This window comes from Heliangelus exortis, chromosome 2 (assembly GCF_036169615.1).
Source record: "Heliangelus exortis chromosome 2, bHelExo1.hap1, whole genome shotgun sequence".
Classification (NCBI taxonomy): Eukaryota; Metazoa; Chordata; class Aves; order Apodiformes; family Trochilidae; genus Heliangelus; species Heliangelus exortis.
In genome coordinates this window covers 27,923,975-27,940,921 of record NC_092423.1, presented here as the reverse complement: position 1 = coordinate 27,940,921, position 16,947 = coordinate 27,923,975, and the positions used below count along the sequence as shown (strand labels likewise).

The following is a 16,947-nucleotide window of genomic DNA, read 5'->3' as shown; positions in this document are numbered from 1 at the left end:
TAGTACTTTGCCACATCATGTTTTTTAATGTAAAAGCAATAATGTGGTAGCCTGATGTGTAGGCATATATAGTGAAAATTGGGAAAAAACAGGGGAGACAGCACTAACTTTATCCAGCTTCGTTTTCTTCCAGTTGAAACTACAGGGAGTTCAGTTCTTTTTTTTTTTTGCTTTATCAAGTCCAGTCTACAATGCCAGTATTATTCATGGTCAGATAGCAGACAACATACTAGAGATGGAGCAAATACAGTTAAGATATTGAAAAAATAAATGCTCATACACATTTTGAAAATAAAATCTACACATCCTGTGATAATAAACTTATAATGTTTGTAATATGGATTTCCCAAAATGTGGCCTAAAAAATAAATAATTTTTTATTTAAATGTTTACATAAATACATCCTGCAAAACATTAGCATATTTTGAATCTAGAAAATACCTTGCTGATCAGTCAGACAGTGCTGTGTCTCACACCGACTAAAATGGCACATTTTCTTAAAGAAACAAACTATATGCACAAATTTAACTTAATGTTGTATTTCTGCATATCAGGAAAGCAGAGATTCATTAAAATTGCTTCTTAAACTGTGTCTAAAAATGGACTGTATCATTAGCTATCTTTTAAAATTTTTTAATTAATTTTTTCTCTCCAAGGTACAAAGGCATCATGGTTGAAGAAAAGAAGTGTACCCATGAAACTGCAATGCTGCATGGATGTATGAGACTTGAAAATAGTGAGAGAGTTGAAGGCAATTACAGAGTTTATTTAAATGAATGTGTTATCCAGAAGCATTATTTTAGAAGATTCATATTACAGTCACGAATTTTGGTGAGCTTCAATACAACAATCTTATAGTCATTAAAACATATATATATATATTTCTATAATTTTTTACTACCTCATGCACAAGCCCCCCAGCCTCTTGATTCTTCACTGGCCTCACAGATTTAATGAATAATGCAAACTCAAATTTTTGCAGTTTGTTTGATGTAGTCAACTGGACTAGGAGATTTCTTTTGTGAGAACAAGATTGTGATAGCTGCCAAGTGTCTTTAGGAAAGAAGGCAGCATTCCATTTGTAATTATACCACCTGTTTTTAAATATAGTTTACACAAGTATTATTTGGCTGCATCCAGAAGAGAAAACAAAACTTTATTATTATTCTTCATCTTGTATTTGCATCCATCATTATAACAGACAAGCTAGAAATGTGGAAGGAGGGGCAACCTAAACCAAGGCTTAGCTTCTAGCAGTGGAGACAAGGCCACATGTTCTGGCATCAGTCAACCAGATGGAAAATAATTCTTGTTCACCCAGGGTAAGCCTTTGTAGTCAGGAACCAGAAACCAACTCTTCTGTTTTGACTTCTCCATTATTTACGGTCACACAGCTGAGGAATGATTCCTGTGTCTCTAAGACTCTTCTGCCCTTGTTTTAAGATGGCATTCAGTAGGATGGCAAAATTTTGTCTCTGACTCTTTCAGAGGAATTTGACTCTCAGATAATTTTGACTTTCAGCCATTCTAAATCTTGAAATAGGAACTAATGCAAGGAGGAATTTGTTACACATCATGCAGGATGTATAACTAAATAAGAAATTATTTGTAAAAACTTCACAAAACAGTTTTTTCATTACCTATTGCTTCAATGAACTGTTAGCAGCTACCAACAGCCAGATGGGGTTTTTTTGCACAAATAAAATTCCAGTTTTTCTGAAGTTTTTCCTACAGAGCACCACCATCTTCTCCCAGTAGAGCTGTGAAAGACATTTCAGTTCCTGCCCCAACCAACTGAGCTCTGGTAATAGATACAAATGTCCCTTTAGCTAAGCCATTGAAGTTTACTTGTTTGTTTTGGATATATAAAACCAAAAATAAATGTCATGAGTTCCTGTTCTCCTGAGCAATATTCAATTTACATACACTAATTCTTAATGGCAAGAAAATGGAGCTCCCTTAGCCATTTTCTTCAGCTCTGGGGTGCTGAATGCCAAATCATCACTGTTATCAGCTCTATGCCTAGATTCCTGCTCACCTTTTGATAGCCCTCTTAAGTAATTTTGCAAAGTAAGCTATAATTCTGAGGACTCATCTTCATTCCAGGATGATACCTGATGGATTTCCATGTGCCTGACTGGTGTATTTAAAAAATGTTTTCAATTTCCCTCTTGTATTTTAAGTTTCCACAGTGGCTAATAACTACATCTGCTTGGAACTGTTGTATTGTTTAAAACCTACTACACTTGAACTGATTCCTTTCTCACATCTCACAAAGATCTCTGGGCACAAAAGCTGACTAGCTATTGGAACTGCTGCCTCAGAATGATGCTTTGAATACACAAGGTTCTGAAAATGTTTTTAAAATGCAAGCACATCAATATCACATAATCTGATATTGTAATAACTCCCATTCCATGTGTCAGTTACACAGATATTGAGCTAAAGAGAGAGAGATAACATCTGCCAGGAACACTGTTAATGGTACTTTGGTTAATGAGTTTGTGCAGCCGTCCATTAAGAAAACTGAACCAATTTATGTGCCTTTCTAGGATTCCAGGCTGAATAAAGAGGTTTTTATAAACATAACTTTTAGCATTTCACATTTATCTTCAGTGTTTCTAAAGGCAGAAATTATTTCTTTTACATTTTCCAAATGCAAGCTGTGTCAACAAAAGCACATCCAGAGTTTTGCTACAGTAGTTAAAAATGCTAAGTGCTAAGCTGTGTTATTTTCCAGCAAGCACAGGAAGCAAAAAAATTACTAGTACATGCATAAAGACAGACTGTTACTTTAAAACTGCCTGGTATTTATGGGATGAGTTGAAACTATTTTGTTACTAGGTTATCCACCATGCACATGGAACAGAATTCACTGTAATCAGAATGCACATGGCAACAATGCAGTAAAGTTGTTTTTAACAAGAGGTGGAAGCATATATAGAGGGCTTGGGTATACAGGTTAAAAATACTCTTCTAAAATCTGAAATTAGGGGATTTGGAAAGGGGAAGAAGGGCTGCATACTGCAGGAACTGCCAGAGTTCCACCCTGATGGAACAAAGGGCAACTTGTGCCAAACTGGAGATCTTGGCATGATTCTTAGCACATTAGATAGAACAGAGGTATCTTCACTGATTTTTTTTTTCATTGTTTCTTTAAATACTAAAGAGTGCTGGAAGGTACCTGCATACATCATCCGTTTATTATCTGGTTGCACTGAAATTGCTCTGCAGCCAAGAGCTTGGCTCCTAAATGGAGCTAGGAGATTGCCCATACTCTTGAAAAGATCTTTTAAAATGCAGTATAATGAATGTTTTCTGAAGCAAGGACTCATATCACAGAAGTTACCACAGATCTTAGCAAGGACTGTTTCCTACATTTGTATCTATGTTGGCTACGATTTGAAAAAAAACCAAAACAAAACAAAAGAACCAAACCAAAAAGTGGGCCTCATGTGAAAATCTCTTTCTTTTTGGAAAACTTAATTATATAATCTCATAGATGAGAGTAGAAAGTGAGTTAACATTTCTGTCTACCAAAGCAAACCCACGAAGACGAGTCAGCTCAAATTCTAAAGTAAATCAGTATAAAATTCACTATATCCACCCCGTTACTTGCTCAGATGGGAAAATCCAAGTTTAAATTCTCAATTAAAAAAAATAACACCTGCATATATATACAAAAGCCAAACACAGAGGTTAGAAAATGTTGGTAGTGGCTGTTTCCCTTGTATAAAGGTATCACATTGGCAATTTTGGGTCATTTTACTCAACTTTCACCCACAGCTCAATTATTTACTAAAGAATATTTTGCAGATGAACCATGTACCTCCATTCTTGCTACAGCCACTTACAATAAGAAATATAAATGGTCAAATGTACATGCAAGCAAAATAAAATTCCCACATACTCCAAAACAGACAGAATACCAAAACCACAATGAGTGCACTACCAGTTTTCCCAGTTGTTTTTAGTGAAAATCAGAGCATCCGTGTAAGGTATTGCAGTTAGCTTTAATAAATAGGGGAAATAACTTTTCTGTATAATTTTTCTCGACCTTTGAGCTGCATGCATAAGGAGCTTTTCACAGGATGATATATCTAGCTCCAAACATTATGTGCTGTAACTAGTATGTTCAGTCCTCCAGTGAGTGGGAAACAAACCAAAGATGAAGAATACTGACAGCTCTTGTAGTAAATATATGTGGCACTATGAAAATAGTAATTTGGGGACCCGGACTGTCATTAATAATACAGTCTGCAACTTTTCTACCTTAAAATAAATATAAGAAAATTCACTTTTATAACTCAGTTAAAATATTGCAGTGATTTAAATGATTTTTCTTAAAACAAAAAAACCCCCAGTGAAAAGTTCTGCAGCCAGTAGATGGTGCTACATTCAAGCAGTAGTTCTAAACTATGCCATCACATTCTGCAGGCCATCAAACTACTGCTTACTTATTTCAGTCATTTCTAAACAGGGAACTATTTAAATTAGCATTTGTTCTGGCCAGCTCAGAGACACCAATTACAGGTTTCTCTCACTGGCTACTCCTTGTCTTCTGCTCCTAATGATGCTAATGTCTCTTGGTTTCTGATCACCATTATAGTAACTTTTGGCTTTATTAGTAGAAGTCAGTCTTTTCAGGAACAATACTGAGAGATTATGGTTCTTTTCATTTAAATACTTCTGCTCATTTACTCTGAAGTCGTGGGTCTGAGACAATTAACTTTTTCCCATTCACTTTCCTGCAACCATTATGTCATCTGAGGTATTTGGCTCAACTCCTGAATTCCCAAATTATGCCATGATTATTAGAGTGAACTGTGACACAGAATTTCATCATCCTGAAGGCTACTCCAGAACAGTTGATTAAATCATCTTGTTCTGTGCGTGAAACAAGATGAAACATTTTTTTTTACCAGCCTGTCTGAAATATTGTCTATCACAGCAAAAGCTGCACAAAAAATACACACTTCTCTTACTCTGTCTCCTGCCTTTGAGACAAAAAACCATTTCCTTTGCTTCTTGTCAGTGCTCAGTGGCTTGTAATTGCTGGAGAGACATGGCCATATATGTCACTCTACCTATGAAAGCTGTATGTACTGGTAAGGGAGCTTATAATCACATATATCATTATTCCATCAAGTAGATTAAAATAATGCATAGGCAAATGACTAAAGTGATGAATAGTTAAAATTTTCCCACCAAAAGATCCAGTTTCACCTAGAAGCAAATGAAAAATCTATCTCTTTTAAAAAAATGTATATGGGCATCATTCAGAAAGTTGAGTGATTCAATTTCCATGTTTTGCCTGACCTTCCTCAACTGTAGACTTTCATAGAATTATAGAATCATAGAATCATAGAATCAGAATTGGCTGGGTTGGAAGGGACCTCAGAGATCATCAAGTCCAACCCTTGATCCACTACCGCTGCAGTTACCAGACCATGGCACTGAGTGCCACATCCAGTCTCTTTTTAAATATCTCCAGGGACAGAGAATCCACTGCTTCCCTGGGCAGCCCATTCCAATGCTTGAGCACCCTCTCAGTAAAGAAATTCTTTCTAATGTCCAACTTAAACCTCCCCTGGCACAACTTGAGACCATGTCCTCTTGTCTTGCTGAGAGTTGCCTGGGAAAAGAGACCAACCCCCACCTGGCTACAACCTCCTTTCACGGAGTTGTAGAGAGTGATGAGGTCTCCCCTGAGCCTCCTCTTCTCCAGGCTGAACAGCCCCAGCTCCCTCAGCCTCTCCTCATAGGACTTGTGCTGGAGTCCCTTCACCAGCCTGGTTGCCCTCCTTTGGACCCGCTCCAGGACCTCTTTATCCTTCCTGAACTGAGGGGCCCAGAACTGGACACAGTACTCGAGGTGTGGCCTCACCAGCGCTGAGTACAGGGGAAAAATCCCTTCCCTGGACCTGCTGGCCACACTGTTCCTGATCCAGGCCAGGATGCCATTGGCCTCCCTGGCCACCTGGGCACACTGCTGGCTCATGTTCAGCTTCCTGTCAATCCAGACTCCCAGGTCCCTTTCTGCCTGGCTGCTCTCAGCCACTCTGTCCCCAGCCTGGAGCTCCCCATGGGGTTGTTGTGGCCAAAGTGCAGGACCCGGCACTTGGCCTTGTTGAACCTCATCCCATTGGAATCAGCCCAACTCTCCAACCTGTCCAGGTCCCTCTGCAGAGCCCTCCTGCTTTCCAGCTGATCCACACTCCCCCCCCAGCTTAGTGTCATCTGCAAATTTGCTGATGATGGACTCAACCCCCTCATCTAAATCATCTATAAAGATATTAAATAGAACTGATCCCAACACTGATCCCTGGGGGACACCACTGGTGAGCGGCCGCCAACTGGATGCAGCCCCGTTCAGCACCACTCTCTGGGCCCGGCCCTCCAGCCAGTTCCTAACCCAGCACAGAGTGCCCCTGTCCAAGCTGTGGGCTGACAGCTTTTCCAGGAGAATGCTGTGGGAGATGGTGTCAAAGGCCTTGCTGAAGTCCAGGTAGACCACATCCACAGCCTTCCCCTCATCCACCAGGCGGGTCACCCGATCATTTAAGAGAGAGCACAGTTGAGACACAGAACAACACACACAGGAGCCTCAGTGTGATCTACAGCCTGCTCAAAAGGCTCCAATAATTGACGTTTAGATGTGGTGATCTTAGAGGTCTTTGCCAACCATGACCATTCTGTGGGAACAGCTAAATGAGGCCAAACAGGAGCACATCCAGAAGACAATCCTCAGCAGCCTGCACACAGGTGATCTGGGACAGACACCTTTCCTGACTGCCAGTCTGTAGCCTCCCATTACATTGCTCCTGTAACAACACAAGCTTGAATGGGAATGAATCATCAATGCCTACATCTCCTGAAGGGAGATAACACATTTCCCTATCATACTGGGATAAGGAAAGAAAATGATTGGAATGTGAGAGATGATCAGATAATGTGATTGTAGAATTAGTCAAGATAAGGACTCTTCAAGGTATCAGGGTGGATTAAGCTTTTAGAAAGTAACAGTGGAACTGTCTGAACAAGTATTGTATTAGTTTTTAAAATACTGCTTAACTGAGCAAGACCCAGATATGACTAGGGGAGAAGAGCAGGAAGCATAGATAAAGCAATAACCAGGATTTTAAGATGCTTTGCAGTCTGGTGGTGTTCTAGAAAGATGTAAACTGCAAGTTTCCTCTTGCACTTGTGCAATGTTACTGAAGGTAAATTATACTTGAAATAATCCACATCTGTTGATCTGAATTAAGGACATTTTGTTTCATGTGTTTTTAAGAACCGTATCATTTATATAATGTAATAATTCTAGTCAGAGGGGGAGGAATCAAAAACAAGACTACAGATCAATTCTGAAGTAGTTTTATTTGAGGAATAAATTTTATTTCAAGGTCAGCTGCATCAACCAAGGTATAGTACTTTGGCTTACAAATTAAAAAAAAAGAACAGAAGAAAATGTGTGCCATACACTACACACACTTGGATACTTTTGCCAGCTTTATCACAATCAGCAATACTTTTCTTTCATACCAAAAAGAATTTTCTTAGTATAATGAAAACAAAAAGATATCTGAAATCAGCTACCATGTTTGCTTTAACATCCCCCACTGCTGCAGATTTCACCTCCACACGAAGAGTTACACAAAGAAAATGCAGCTGAAGTTGCTTCATTCCTTCCTTTTCTTTGTACACTGTAGACCAGAGTATGGCAGTCGACATCTGCACACGTTTGGAGCTATGCATTTCCCTCCATGCTGACAAGGTAGTTTGCATACAGCTGAAATGGGACACCAAGTACACAGTATGTCTTCAGAACAACACAAGATCATTTTTCTTTTTTGTCTCACTCTACTACCAGGAATTGTTCCCTGGTGACCACACTGGGACAGTATAAATAAAAGCATAATGGAAGAACTGAAAAGCAATGCCTCTCAATTTATGGCATCATGGCCTTCACTGGAATACAGCCCCAGTACATCTAGTCTTATTCGTGCTCCATTCCCCTTTTAAAATATTGCCATTTCTGTTGTTCTTTAAGGCACAGGCTATTTTTGAGATGGATGATGCCACAGAAGTGAGGGAACAGTAAAAATTCCTGCAAAAACTTATCCAAGCCAGCTTTTGGATCTATGAGAAAACACTTGCCACATACGAGCTGATGATCACACTCTGCCCTTCTGTTCCCCCTCTCCCCACAAGAAGGTCAGAGGAGGACTGAATGGGCAGAACTTCAGTCGTCCCCCATTTACACACCAGTTCAGTTAACAAACCAGGGGCTGCAATTTGCTTTTGAGCATCTGTACCAACTGGATGCAAACCTAGTTAGTTTAGGGATAGTGAATATTTTGACATTAAGAACCTGAACATTTCTACTTTTTTTTGCTGGTGCAGAGAACAGAGAGAATGGAGCATTTTGTAAGTTCTCTACATCTCTTATATTTAACTTTTAATATCACCCTCCATCTTGAGACACTGATGAATACAAAGGACAAGCATTCTACTGGTCAAATGGGAAAGTATTATTTTGTTAATGTTTGCTTAACTAGATATATTGCAGAACTCACATTAGCTGATTTGCCTTCCCAAAGCCACAGAAAAATTACAATTGCAGAGGACTTAATCAGGAGACTGCACCTAACATATCAACTTCAAAACCAACCTTTAGATGAGCTTTATTTCAGTTTCCCAAAGAAAAAACAAAAATAACTTTCCTTTTGACAGTCTCAGGATTATTGCCTTTAGCATCAGGGTAGTGCAGATATGAGCACACAAGGCCCTGGGCAGGGAAGGGTAGATTGAGGTTTTTATAATCATCACCTGCTTTTGTGAATCAAAATATGGGAAAATGAAAGTGGTTGTTCAGCAAGAATGTCAATCAGTACTAATCCTGATTACAGCCTGCTTCTTCTTACTCTTTTATGAGCATCTGGAGTTGATTCTGCTGACTTTTCCTACAAGTGAGAAGCAAGTTTCAATTTTCCACACCCATAAAATTTAATGAAGCTTCTAACCCACATCAGTACTGATAGGGTTTCTGTAATGGCAGATTTTAGTTCTTTATACTTGGTTTATAGGAAATACTTCAGAACTACAGCCAAGACAAACCAAGTAATGAATTCTGTGACAACCAAAATGTGAATCTGAATTTACTTAAAACTAGAAAAGTTCTGTCTTTCTGACCAAATTGAAAAGCCAGCTATTCTTTGTGAGTACTTGTAAGATCCCCAGCAGGTCTCATTTACTATTTTAAGATACTTTCCTAGCAGTTTTGTCAGGCACTGAAGAGTTGAACACTATATTGCTAAATCAAACAAGTAAAGAAAAGGGTAAACAAAAAATGTCAGAAGTCTTTTACCTAAGTGACATGCTCCACCAACCCATCCAGCTGGACAGCTACAAATCCCAGGAGCCACACAAGCTCCATTATTCCGACAACCTTGAGGACAAATTGCTAGAAGAAAAGGATGGGTAAGTCAACAGGATTTATAAAATTGATATAAAAGATTTCTGACAGAATGAAAGATTCAGGATGATACAAATCAAAGGGGCAAAACTAATCTTCTTCCAGGCCAGATACTCAACTGGTATAACTATAAAGGCATTTCCTGAACCATGGAAATGTAAAAAGATATAGATGTACTGTGTTAAGAATTTTGGTTTAAACATTAGCAGATAGACACTTTAATGCAAAATAATTTGACACTATCTGAGTATGCACCAATAGTACAGGTCCTTCATTTCTATAGCAATGGGATGACATTTCCATAGTTATTAGCTTGTTAAATTCTTTAAAATGTTTTTGTTACTGCAGTTATATTTTTATTAATATTTTATTAATATTTTCATTATGTAAATACATAAGGCACTGTGAATAACCCATGCCATTGATAATGTCACCTTTTTATCCTTATTTAATAGAAAAGTAATACAGGCATTTTAACTGACAGAAGAGTTCCTTCAAACTTAATTCTTCAGTTAACCTGCAAAGATGGAGTTTAATTTGGTTTGGGGGTTTTGTATTATTTTCAGTACAAACTAAATGAGTAAGAAAAATTCTGCTCTTGAGAATGCAGTGATAGCAACCTGAGACTACTCCAATGAGGTATCCAGCACGTAATTTCTATTTCCAGTGCCCTCTCCTCAGACTGCCATCAGGACTTGTTTACAGGCCTTAGGTACTCTTAGCATTTAAGTTATCTATGTTACAAACAAAGCACATGAATGCAGATTCCCACCTTCTTGGCATCTTGATCCTGTCCAGCCAGAAGCACAAAGGCACTTCACAACTCCATTGACAGAGATGCATTCCCCACCATTTTGGCAGCCTCCTTCACAGCTTACTGTGGAAGAACAGCATAGGCAGCACATTTCAGCAGCAGCATAGGAATTCAAATAATTATCATTAAACAGCTGGTTTCTCATCAACTGCTTCTTTTATCACATCTGCAAAGGCTGAAAACTTCAACTTTCAAGAGCAAGGCACAGTTCCATATGGAGGGAAAGAGTGAGGGTGACAGAACCAAGTCTGCAAATGCCAACTGAAAATGCAGCTAAAATTAAGCATGTACTTGAAAGCTTGTTGAGCACTTAGCCTGAGAGTACCAGCAAACAAACATGATTATCTCTGTGCCAGAGATCCTCCCCAGCTGTGAACCAGCTGTTCAGCTACACCAGTCCTCAAATTACTGACATGCATATTCTTACTGATCTTGCCAAATCACAGCTGGTAGGTCAGTAAAATGTGGTCAAGGATTCATATATTTTCTTACCTGGCAGGACCTACACATAACAAGAGGAAAAAGTGGCTATTATTTTGACAGATGAGCTGGTGACTATAGTCAAGTGGTGCCTCCCCAAAGATTGACAAGTATCTTAAGTCAGCCTCCTCATTCCAGAACAGTTCTACACATCAAAGCCCTGAAAGCCTCATTAATGAAGCATTATTTATACGAAACATATGACTGCTATAAACTCTGGTGTATGCCATCATTGAAATAGGGAATAATTACTGTTCTATACAATCAAATGCATCCTTTCACAAGTATTTTCCTATTTAAGTAGCACCTCTCACCTTCCTTCTAGGGCTCTTCTGAGAAGGTCAAGTTCCCTCTTCTGTACAGACTTCATGAACCTACACTTCCAGTTGGCTTTTAAAAAAAATAAATCCTTTTGCTGGGAAATTATTCTGACCATGATCCAGTTTACCTCATTGGTGTCAACACTGTTACTTCTACTCACAATGGACAGTTATTTCCCAATGCTTTATACAACATCATGTTATACAGATCTGCATTAAAAGACACTTGCTCATCTCTCTTATTCCTCTATAATGTTAGCAATATCAGTATCAAATCATTGGCAGTTGAATTCTCATTCAGTCTCAATAACATCCCAGAGCTACAGTGTAAGCTTCTGCAGACGTAGATGTTACCAAGTTAGATACACTCAGGTCATGCTTTCTTCAAAAAATATTATATACAACTTTATTTAAACAAAACAAAACAAACAAACAAAAAAACCCCTCACAAACAACAAGAAAAAAGCAAAACCCCACTCCAGACAAACCAATGACAAGAATCCAGAGAGCTGAAGAAGCCAGCTGAGTTCCTTCCCCTAGCATGTAATAGGTTACACTCCAAGTAAACTCCATCAGCTATTTCACATTTGAAGGAAATAACAAAAATGCCCATAGAATAAACACCAAGCATAAATATAGAATCCCATGAGGTGTTGCTAGCTGCTCTGACCAGCTAGACAGAATTCTTCTCAGAAAAGTGATGACTGCCCAACTAATTTATCAACATCAGTTCAAAGAGAACTTGTAAAAAATTTTTAAGGGCCAGGTTGAGGCTTTTCTTCTGAAATGAAAACAGCTTTCTTCTTCTCTCTCTTGAGAGAGAGAGATGTTGCCTACAACATCATCATCTTGCCTACAATATCATTTTCCCCTCAAATTCTTTCAAGTTTGCTTCCCCTTCTATCCCAGAACTCAAGTTATCATCAGTATTCTAATTAATTTATAACAATGTTTTTTCTTGGGTTTTCTTTCCCAATCCATGTATGTCTTCAGTAGGCTTCACAAACCCATATAAATTGCTCTTAGCTGCTCTGCATCTCTGTCATCTCCCATCACCTACTGACAAGACATTGTCACTTGCATCTTTAGCAACTTGTCCTTAATATTCCCATCTTGCAGATGTTACACAAGTTTCAGCCACCTAATGCAGAAATGTGAATCTATACAACTCATTAAATTATTTAGAAAGACTCCTTATGGAGCTGAGCCAAATATTTACATAACACATAGAGAAGGGTTTTTTTCAAAGGGACAAAATTATCTCAGATTCTCACAACACAATTCAGCCCATTCTCCTGCAAGCGTGCAGAGCCTCTAGGCCAAGTATTTTCTGACAGTATGGTCAGAAGTCTAAGGAATTATGATAATTGTTTCAAAGTGCATTAAATCCTAGACCTAAGAAGCACCAAATTAGTTTTGTCTGGGTTCAAACTTGTCTTTCCAAGCTAAAATTTGTTTGGGTTTTGCTCACCTTTATGACAGTATCTACCCCCATATCCAGGGGGACATCTGCATTTTCCAGGTCTGAGGCACTCTCCACCATTCTTGCATTTTGGATAACATGTTGCTGTAACAGACAACAAACAAAGCTTGGTGAAATATTGGTGAAGCTCGGCAGAATTATAACTTAAGTACATAAGAAACCAACATTATTTTAGCCCCTAAGCTCAAGTTTTTCTCTATAGTTCCTAAGATTATCTGCCTTACCATCCCACATTGCCAACCAGGTGAAATTGTTTCCCTGTACAGAGATCACCATTTTAAGCTTTTAAACACTCAAAACTAAGGAAGCTTTTGGATCTGAGACAGAATAGAAGAGAGAGAGAGACATATATTGGAAAGGAACAAAAAAGAAGTTCTTGATAACTGAAGTGAAGAAATTAAAGATGAGAAAAGAGGTGATAAGAAGAAATGATTCATTAAAAAATGTTACAGCTTCAGTGGCACTTTCTGATTCTTAACATTTAATATCAGACTACATACCTCTCCAGAAAAACTACATGCTCATTTCATCATGCCTATTCTCTAAAATACCTTCAGAAGCAAGTCAGCACTTCCCTCTTCTCCACCCTCTTTTTTTTTTCCGCAGTTGATCTCTCACAAACCTTTCTGAAATGTTGTGTTCAGATATAATCTGAGATAAATGTAACTATTCCCCCTACAAATAATTACAGTTATGACAAAAGTATCCATGATCATCACAGATTCTGCAACTTTTTCATTGCTGACAGCCTGGACAAATTGGATAAGGTACAAATAAAAATCTTCATTTTGCAAAATCCTAGGTAACTCCAGTCAGATTGACAATAAATGACTTATCACATATTGATACTCATAAATCATTCCTGAATCAGCCCTGGTGTCTGACAAAATGTTTGCTTATTCACACACAGATTTTTAGAAACCCATATGTTTCAGAGAGTCTCATCTGAATTAACTGCAGGTGTCAGATGAGTTCTCTGCACTTTGTTTTATCCTTTGACTGTATGGGTAAGAAACCTGAAATGGAAGAAAAGGAAAAAGACAAGCAGTAAATAACATGGTACTGATTTTGTCCTCATTCTTCTTGCACTCTTGAGCAACCCTACTGAAGAATAAAGTACTTTCCACATTAGTATCTGCAGAATGAGTATTTGCATGCAAATAAAGGACACAGACATGTATGAAAGAACCACTCAACACTCAGCTCTGCATAACTGGTTTTTTATCAGATGCTTTCAGTTAATTTGAAATGCTCTCAATTTAAGAAAAACTACTTCTGTGTTATTTCACACAGTTTTATAAAGTTTATTTTACCTCTTTATGCTAAAAGATGCTAATATGGCAGTGCTATCTTAACATCACCATCAAGTTACAGAGTGAGAGCAGCCCTGCTGTGAGGATCTAATACTTAAATATACCACTTGCACAAATAAAGCATTGCAAGTGGGAAGCACTGGCATGAAATGGATTTAAAAAACAAGAGAATAGCAATAATATCCCAAGAGGGTACCTGCATGCAGTACTGTGAACCTATTCTACTGTTCTCAACTGCTTTTGCCATTTGAAGTGCTCAATACTTTTCTATGCAAAACATGTAATTTTTAGAAGAGAGCTGAAAAAAGTCTTTCCATCAGGCACATACCTTTTATAAAGCACGGATTTCAATAAAGGGCAGGGGCTGTGTCAAAGAATTAAAGATAGTCCTGAAATCCTCCAACCTGTACTGCTTTTCCTTGTATTTTTTTTTAATCCTTTGCCAAAACATCTCCGCTCAGACTTTTAAGATAAGCAAGAATGTATCTCCAGGGAATGGGAGTGATCTGATGGGCAGCTTCACAGCACAACATGCAACCAGTGGCCTCTTATGCTGAGAGCACCCTGAAGTACTTTACAATACCCCTCTGTTCAGAGACCTCTTTGGAATACTCACAGCTACTACAGTTGAGCCCACCAGAAGCACTGTACACCTGACTTATGTAATTTGCAATCACCCTCTGAGCAAGAAAGTTAATTGGGAAAAACACTGAACAACCCACCCAACTAGAGAGAACCAGTCCTATAGAAACCTTGTCCAACTTTTCCCCTCCATGTTTTTCAGTCCCACAGGCTGGGGTATTCCAAACCCCACAATGAACATAGCATCTGTGTACATAACTAGCTGCATGTGGTCACTAATCACAAATTCAAGTAACTTTGAAGACCACCTGCTTAAGACCAAATACAACTTTTTCTAAACTGCCTACACCTGTAGCTAAATTCTTTTCACTTTTTGTTAATTACAGATTTTTCACCTTCCCCTCTAAGCCATCTCAATAGCCAGAAAAGGCTAGAGACAGCAGAAATGTATTTTAACTCCACTGACAATGCAAAATTGAAAAACACACACTCCGCAGCCCCTCACCCCTATTCAGAGAGGCAGGTCTCATCCATTATTTCTATATTTTTGGTGAGAGGGAGGAAGAAACAAGAGATCTCAGAACAAGAGATGAAACCTCAACTTACGCATTTTTTTCTGCATTGATGACCATACCAGAAAAAGCATTCAGTGATTGCCTTAAAATCACCTCACCTCTCTAGAATGGATCTGCTTCTCTTAACAGTCTTTCATACCTTCTCTAAGCCTCAAAATATCTAGGACCTAGCTGTTTGGATTCATACTTACCCATCCCCACTATGGAGCACATTAGCTATACATCTTTTGTCACCACCTGCTAGCCTTAGCTTCTAAATAAAACAACACTCCATGAATTATTGCTGTGCTGAATGAAATTTTCAGCAACATAGCTCAGATTTTTAAAAAATAATCACATTTTAGATGAAGGGCATTGAGAACTCAAAGAAATACTATACAAATTATATTACATCTTCATACACGACAAGATGCAAAGCAAAAGAATATATACTGATATGGAGTGGGTTTTAGCAATTATTAGCCAGAGTGCTCTTTGCAGTTAAACTTTTGAAGAAAATAATAGGAAATTAATGTTACATTAAACACTGTTTAAGCTGATACTCTTCTCAGCAGTGTTTACTTTTGCATGTTGGGCAAAATTTTCAGAGATACTTTGTCTCCCCTGGGAAACCAACAGGAAGAGAGTTCCTTGTACCCTATCTTTAAGTCTCCTGCCATAGAAATGGGATGTACAGTTGGGTCTGTGGGTCAGGCTCAGGAAACTACCAAGCCCCTAAAAGCACCATTCCTTACACAGGTGAATATTTAAATACACACAGAGAAAATCATCAAAGAAAGCTGATGCAGAAGTCTTTCCAGTAAGTGGACGTTTACCCAACATTCAAACGATACAACACAACCTATTGACAATATGGCTGGGACAGGACCTATCCCCTGCCCAAGTGTCTTCATGAAGGATCTGGCTCTTGGTTGTGCCCTTGCCTCACCTCACCAGAAACCAGCAGTCACTACCCCTCTTCTTCCACTTCACCTTTTCTGCATCCTCCCTGGAATCCAACCCACACCTACCACATTCACATTCCAGCTTCCCAGACCTTCCCTGAGGGATTCCCTGCAGGAAGGCCAAGAGCTCCGAGAGCTCTCACAGAGGTACCGGTGCCCAGCCCTGTTCAGCCCCAAAACGCTTGACCCCACGCAGGTCGGTCCAGCCGCGGGCAGGCGGTGTGGGTCACGCCGCAGGGCTCCGCCGACCCACGGCGCTTCTCACCTTTCCCCGCCCTCCATCACCCCACGGTAGCTCCTCGCCGACGGGCCCACCGCAACCCGCCACCCTTCCCCCCTCAGCGGCACCCCCGAGCTCCGGGCGAGGCCGTGCTGTTACCGTGCTGGCAGAGCTCGCCCTCGTAGCCCTTGGAGCAGAGGCAGGTGCCGTTGCCGAGGCAGAGCCCGCCGTGCTGGCAGCGCGGGCTGCAGGCGGACGGCGGGCCGAAGCCGAAGGGCAGGGAGGCCCCGCGGGCAGGCACAGCGCCGGCCTCGCCGCCGTGACACAGCCCCCACAGCGCCAGGCAGAGCAGCAGGCGGGGCACCTGCACCCCGCCGCCGCCGTCCCGACACGCCATGACCCGCCTCGCCCGCCGGTAGCCGCTGTCTGGGGCTCCCCGCGGCCGCCTCCTCTCCTCTCGCTCCTCTTTCACCCCCCCGGCTCCTTCACGCCCCCCTCTCTTTCCCTTTCTCTGATCTTTTCCACTCCTCCTCCTCCTCACCCCCCACGGCAGCGCCGGCCTCCCCCCGCCTCGCTTCGCCGCCCCCCTCGGCGTGTCACGGCGGCTGGAAGCCCCACCCGGGTGTCCCCGACAGCCAGCGGGCTACGGGAGCGCGGGCAGGGCCAGCGGCGCCGGTAGTGGCCTCCTGTCAGGCAGGCTGGGGTGCCCGGAGGACTCGGCCGCAGTGGATGAAGCAA

The 16,947-nt window shown here is 40.3% G+C and overlaps 2 protein-coding genes across 2 annotated transcripts in view; one reads left to right on the top strand and one right to left on the bottom strand.

Moving 5' to 3' along the window:
* The window catches only part of VWDE (von Willebrand factor D and EGF domains), a 38,718-nt gene extending 36,129 nt beyond the window's left edge, over nucleotides 1–2,589 (top strand). The window contains exon 31 of the mRNA XM_071735345.1: nucleotides 657–2,589. Within this exon, the coding sequence (XP_071591446.1) occupies nucleotides 657–677 (21 nt within the window). The 3' untranslated portion in view covers nucleotides 678–2,589. The remainder of the gene's footprint in view (nucleotides 1–656) is intronic.
* Nucleotides 2,590–7,478: 4,889 nt separating this feature from the next.
* On the bottom strand, nucleotides 7,479–16,655 carry LOC139792267 (wnt inhibitory factor 1-like). The gene is made up of 5 exons (XM_071735340.1): nucleotides 16,369–16,655; nucleotides 12,564–12,659; nucleotides 10,251–10,355; nucleotides 9,371–9,466; nucleotides 7,479–7,792 (listed from the first exon to the last, which is right to left on the bottom strand). The coding sequence occupies exons 1-5, from the start codon at nucleotides 16,604–16,606 to the stop codon at nucleotides 7,683–7,685; spliced, it is 645 nt and encodes a 214-aa protein (XP_071591441.1). The 5' UTR covers nucleotides 16,607–16,655; the 3' UTR covers nucleotides 7,479–7,682.
* Between the last annotated feature and the right edge of the window lie 292 nt (nucleotides 16,656–16,947).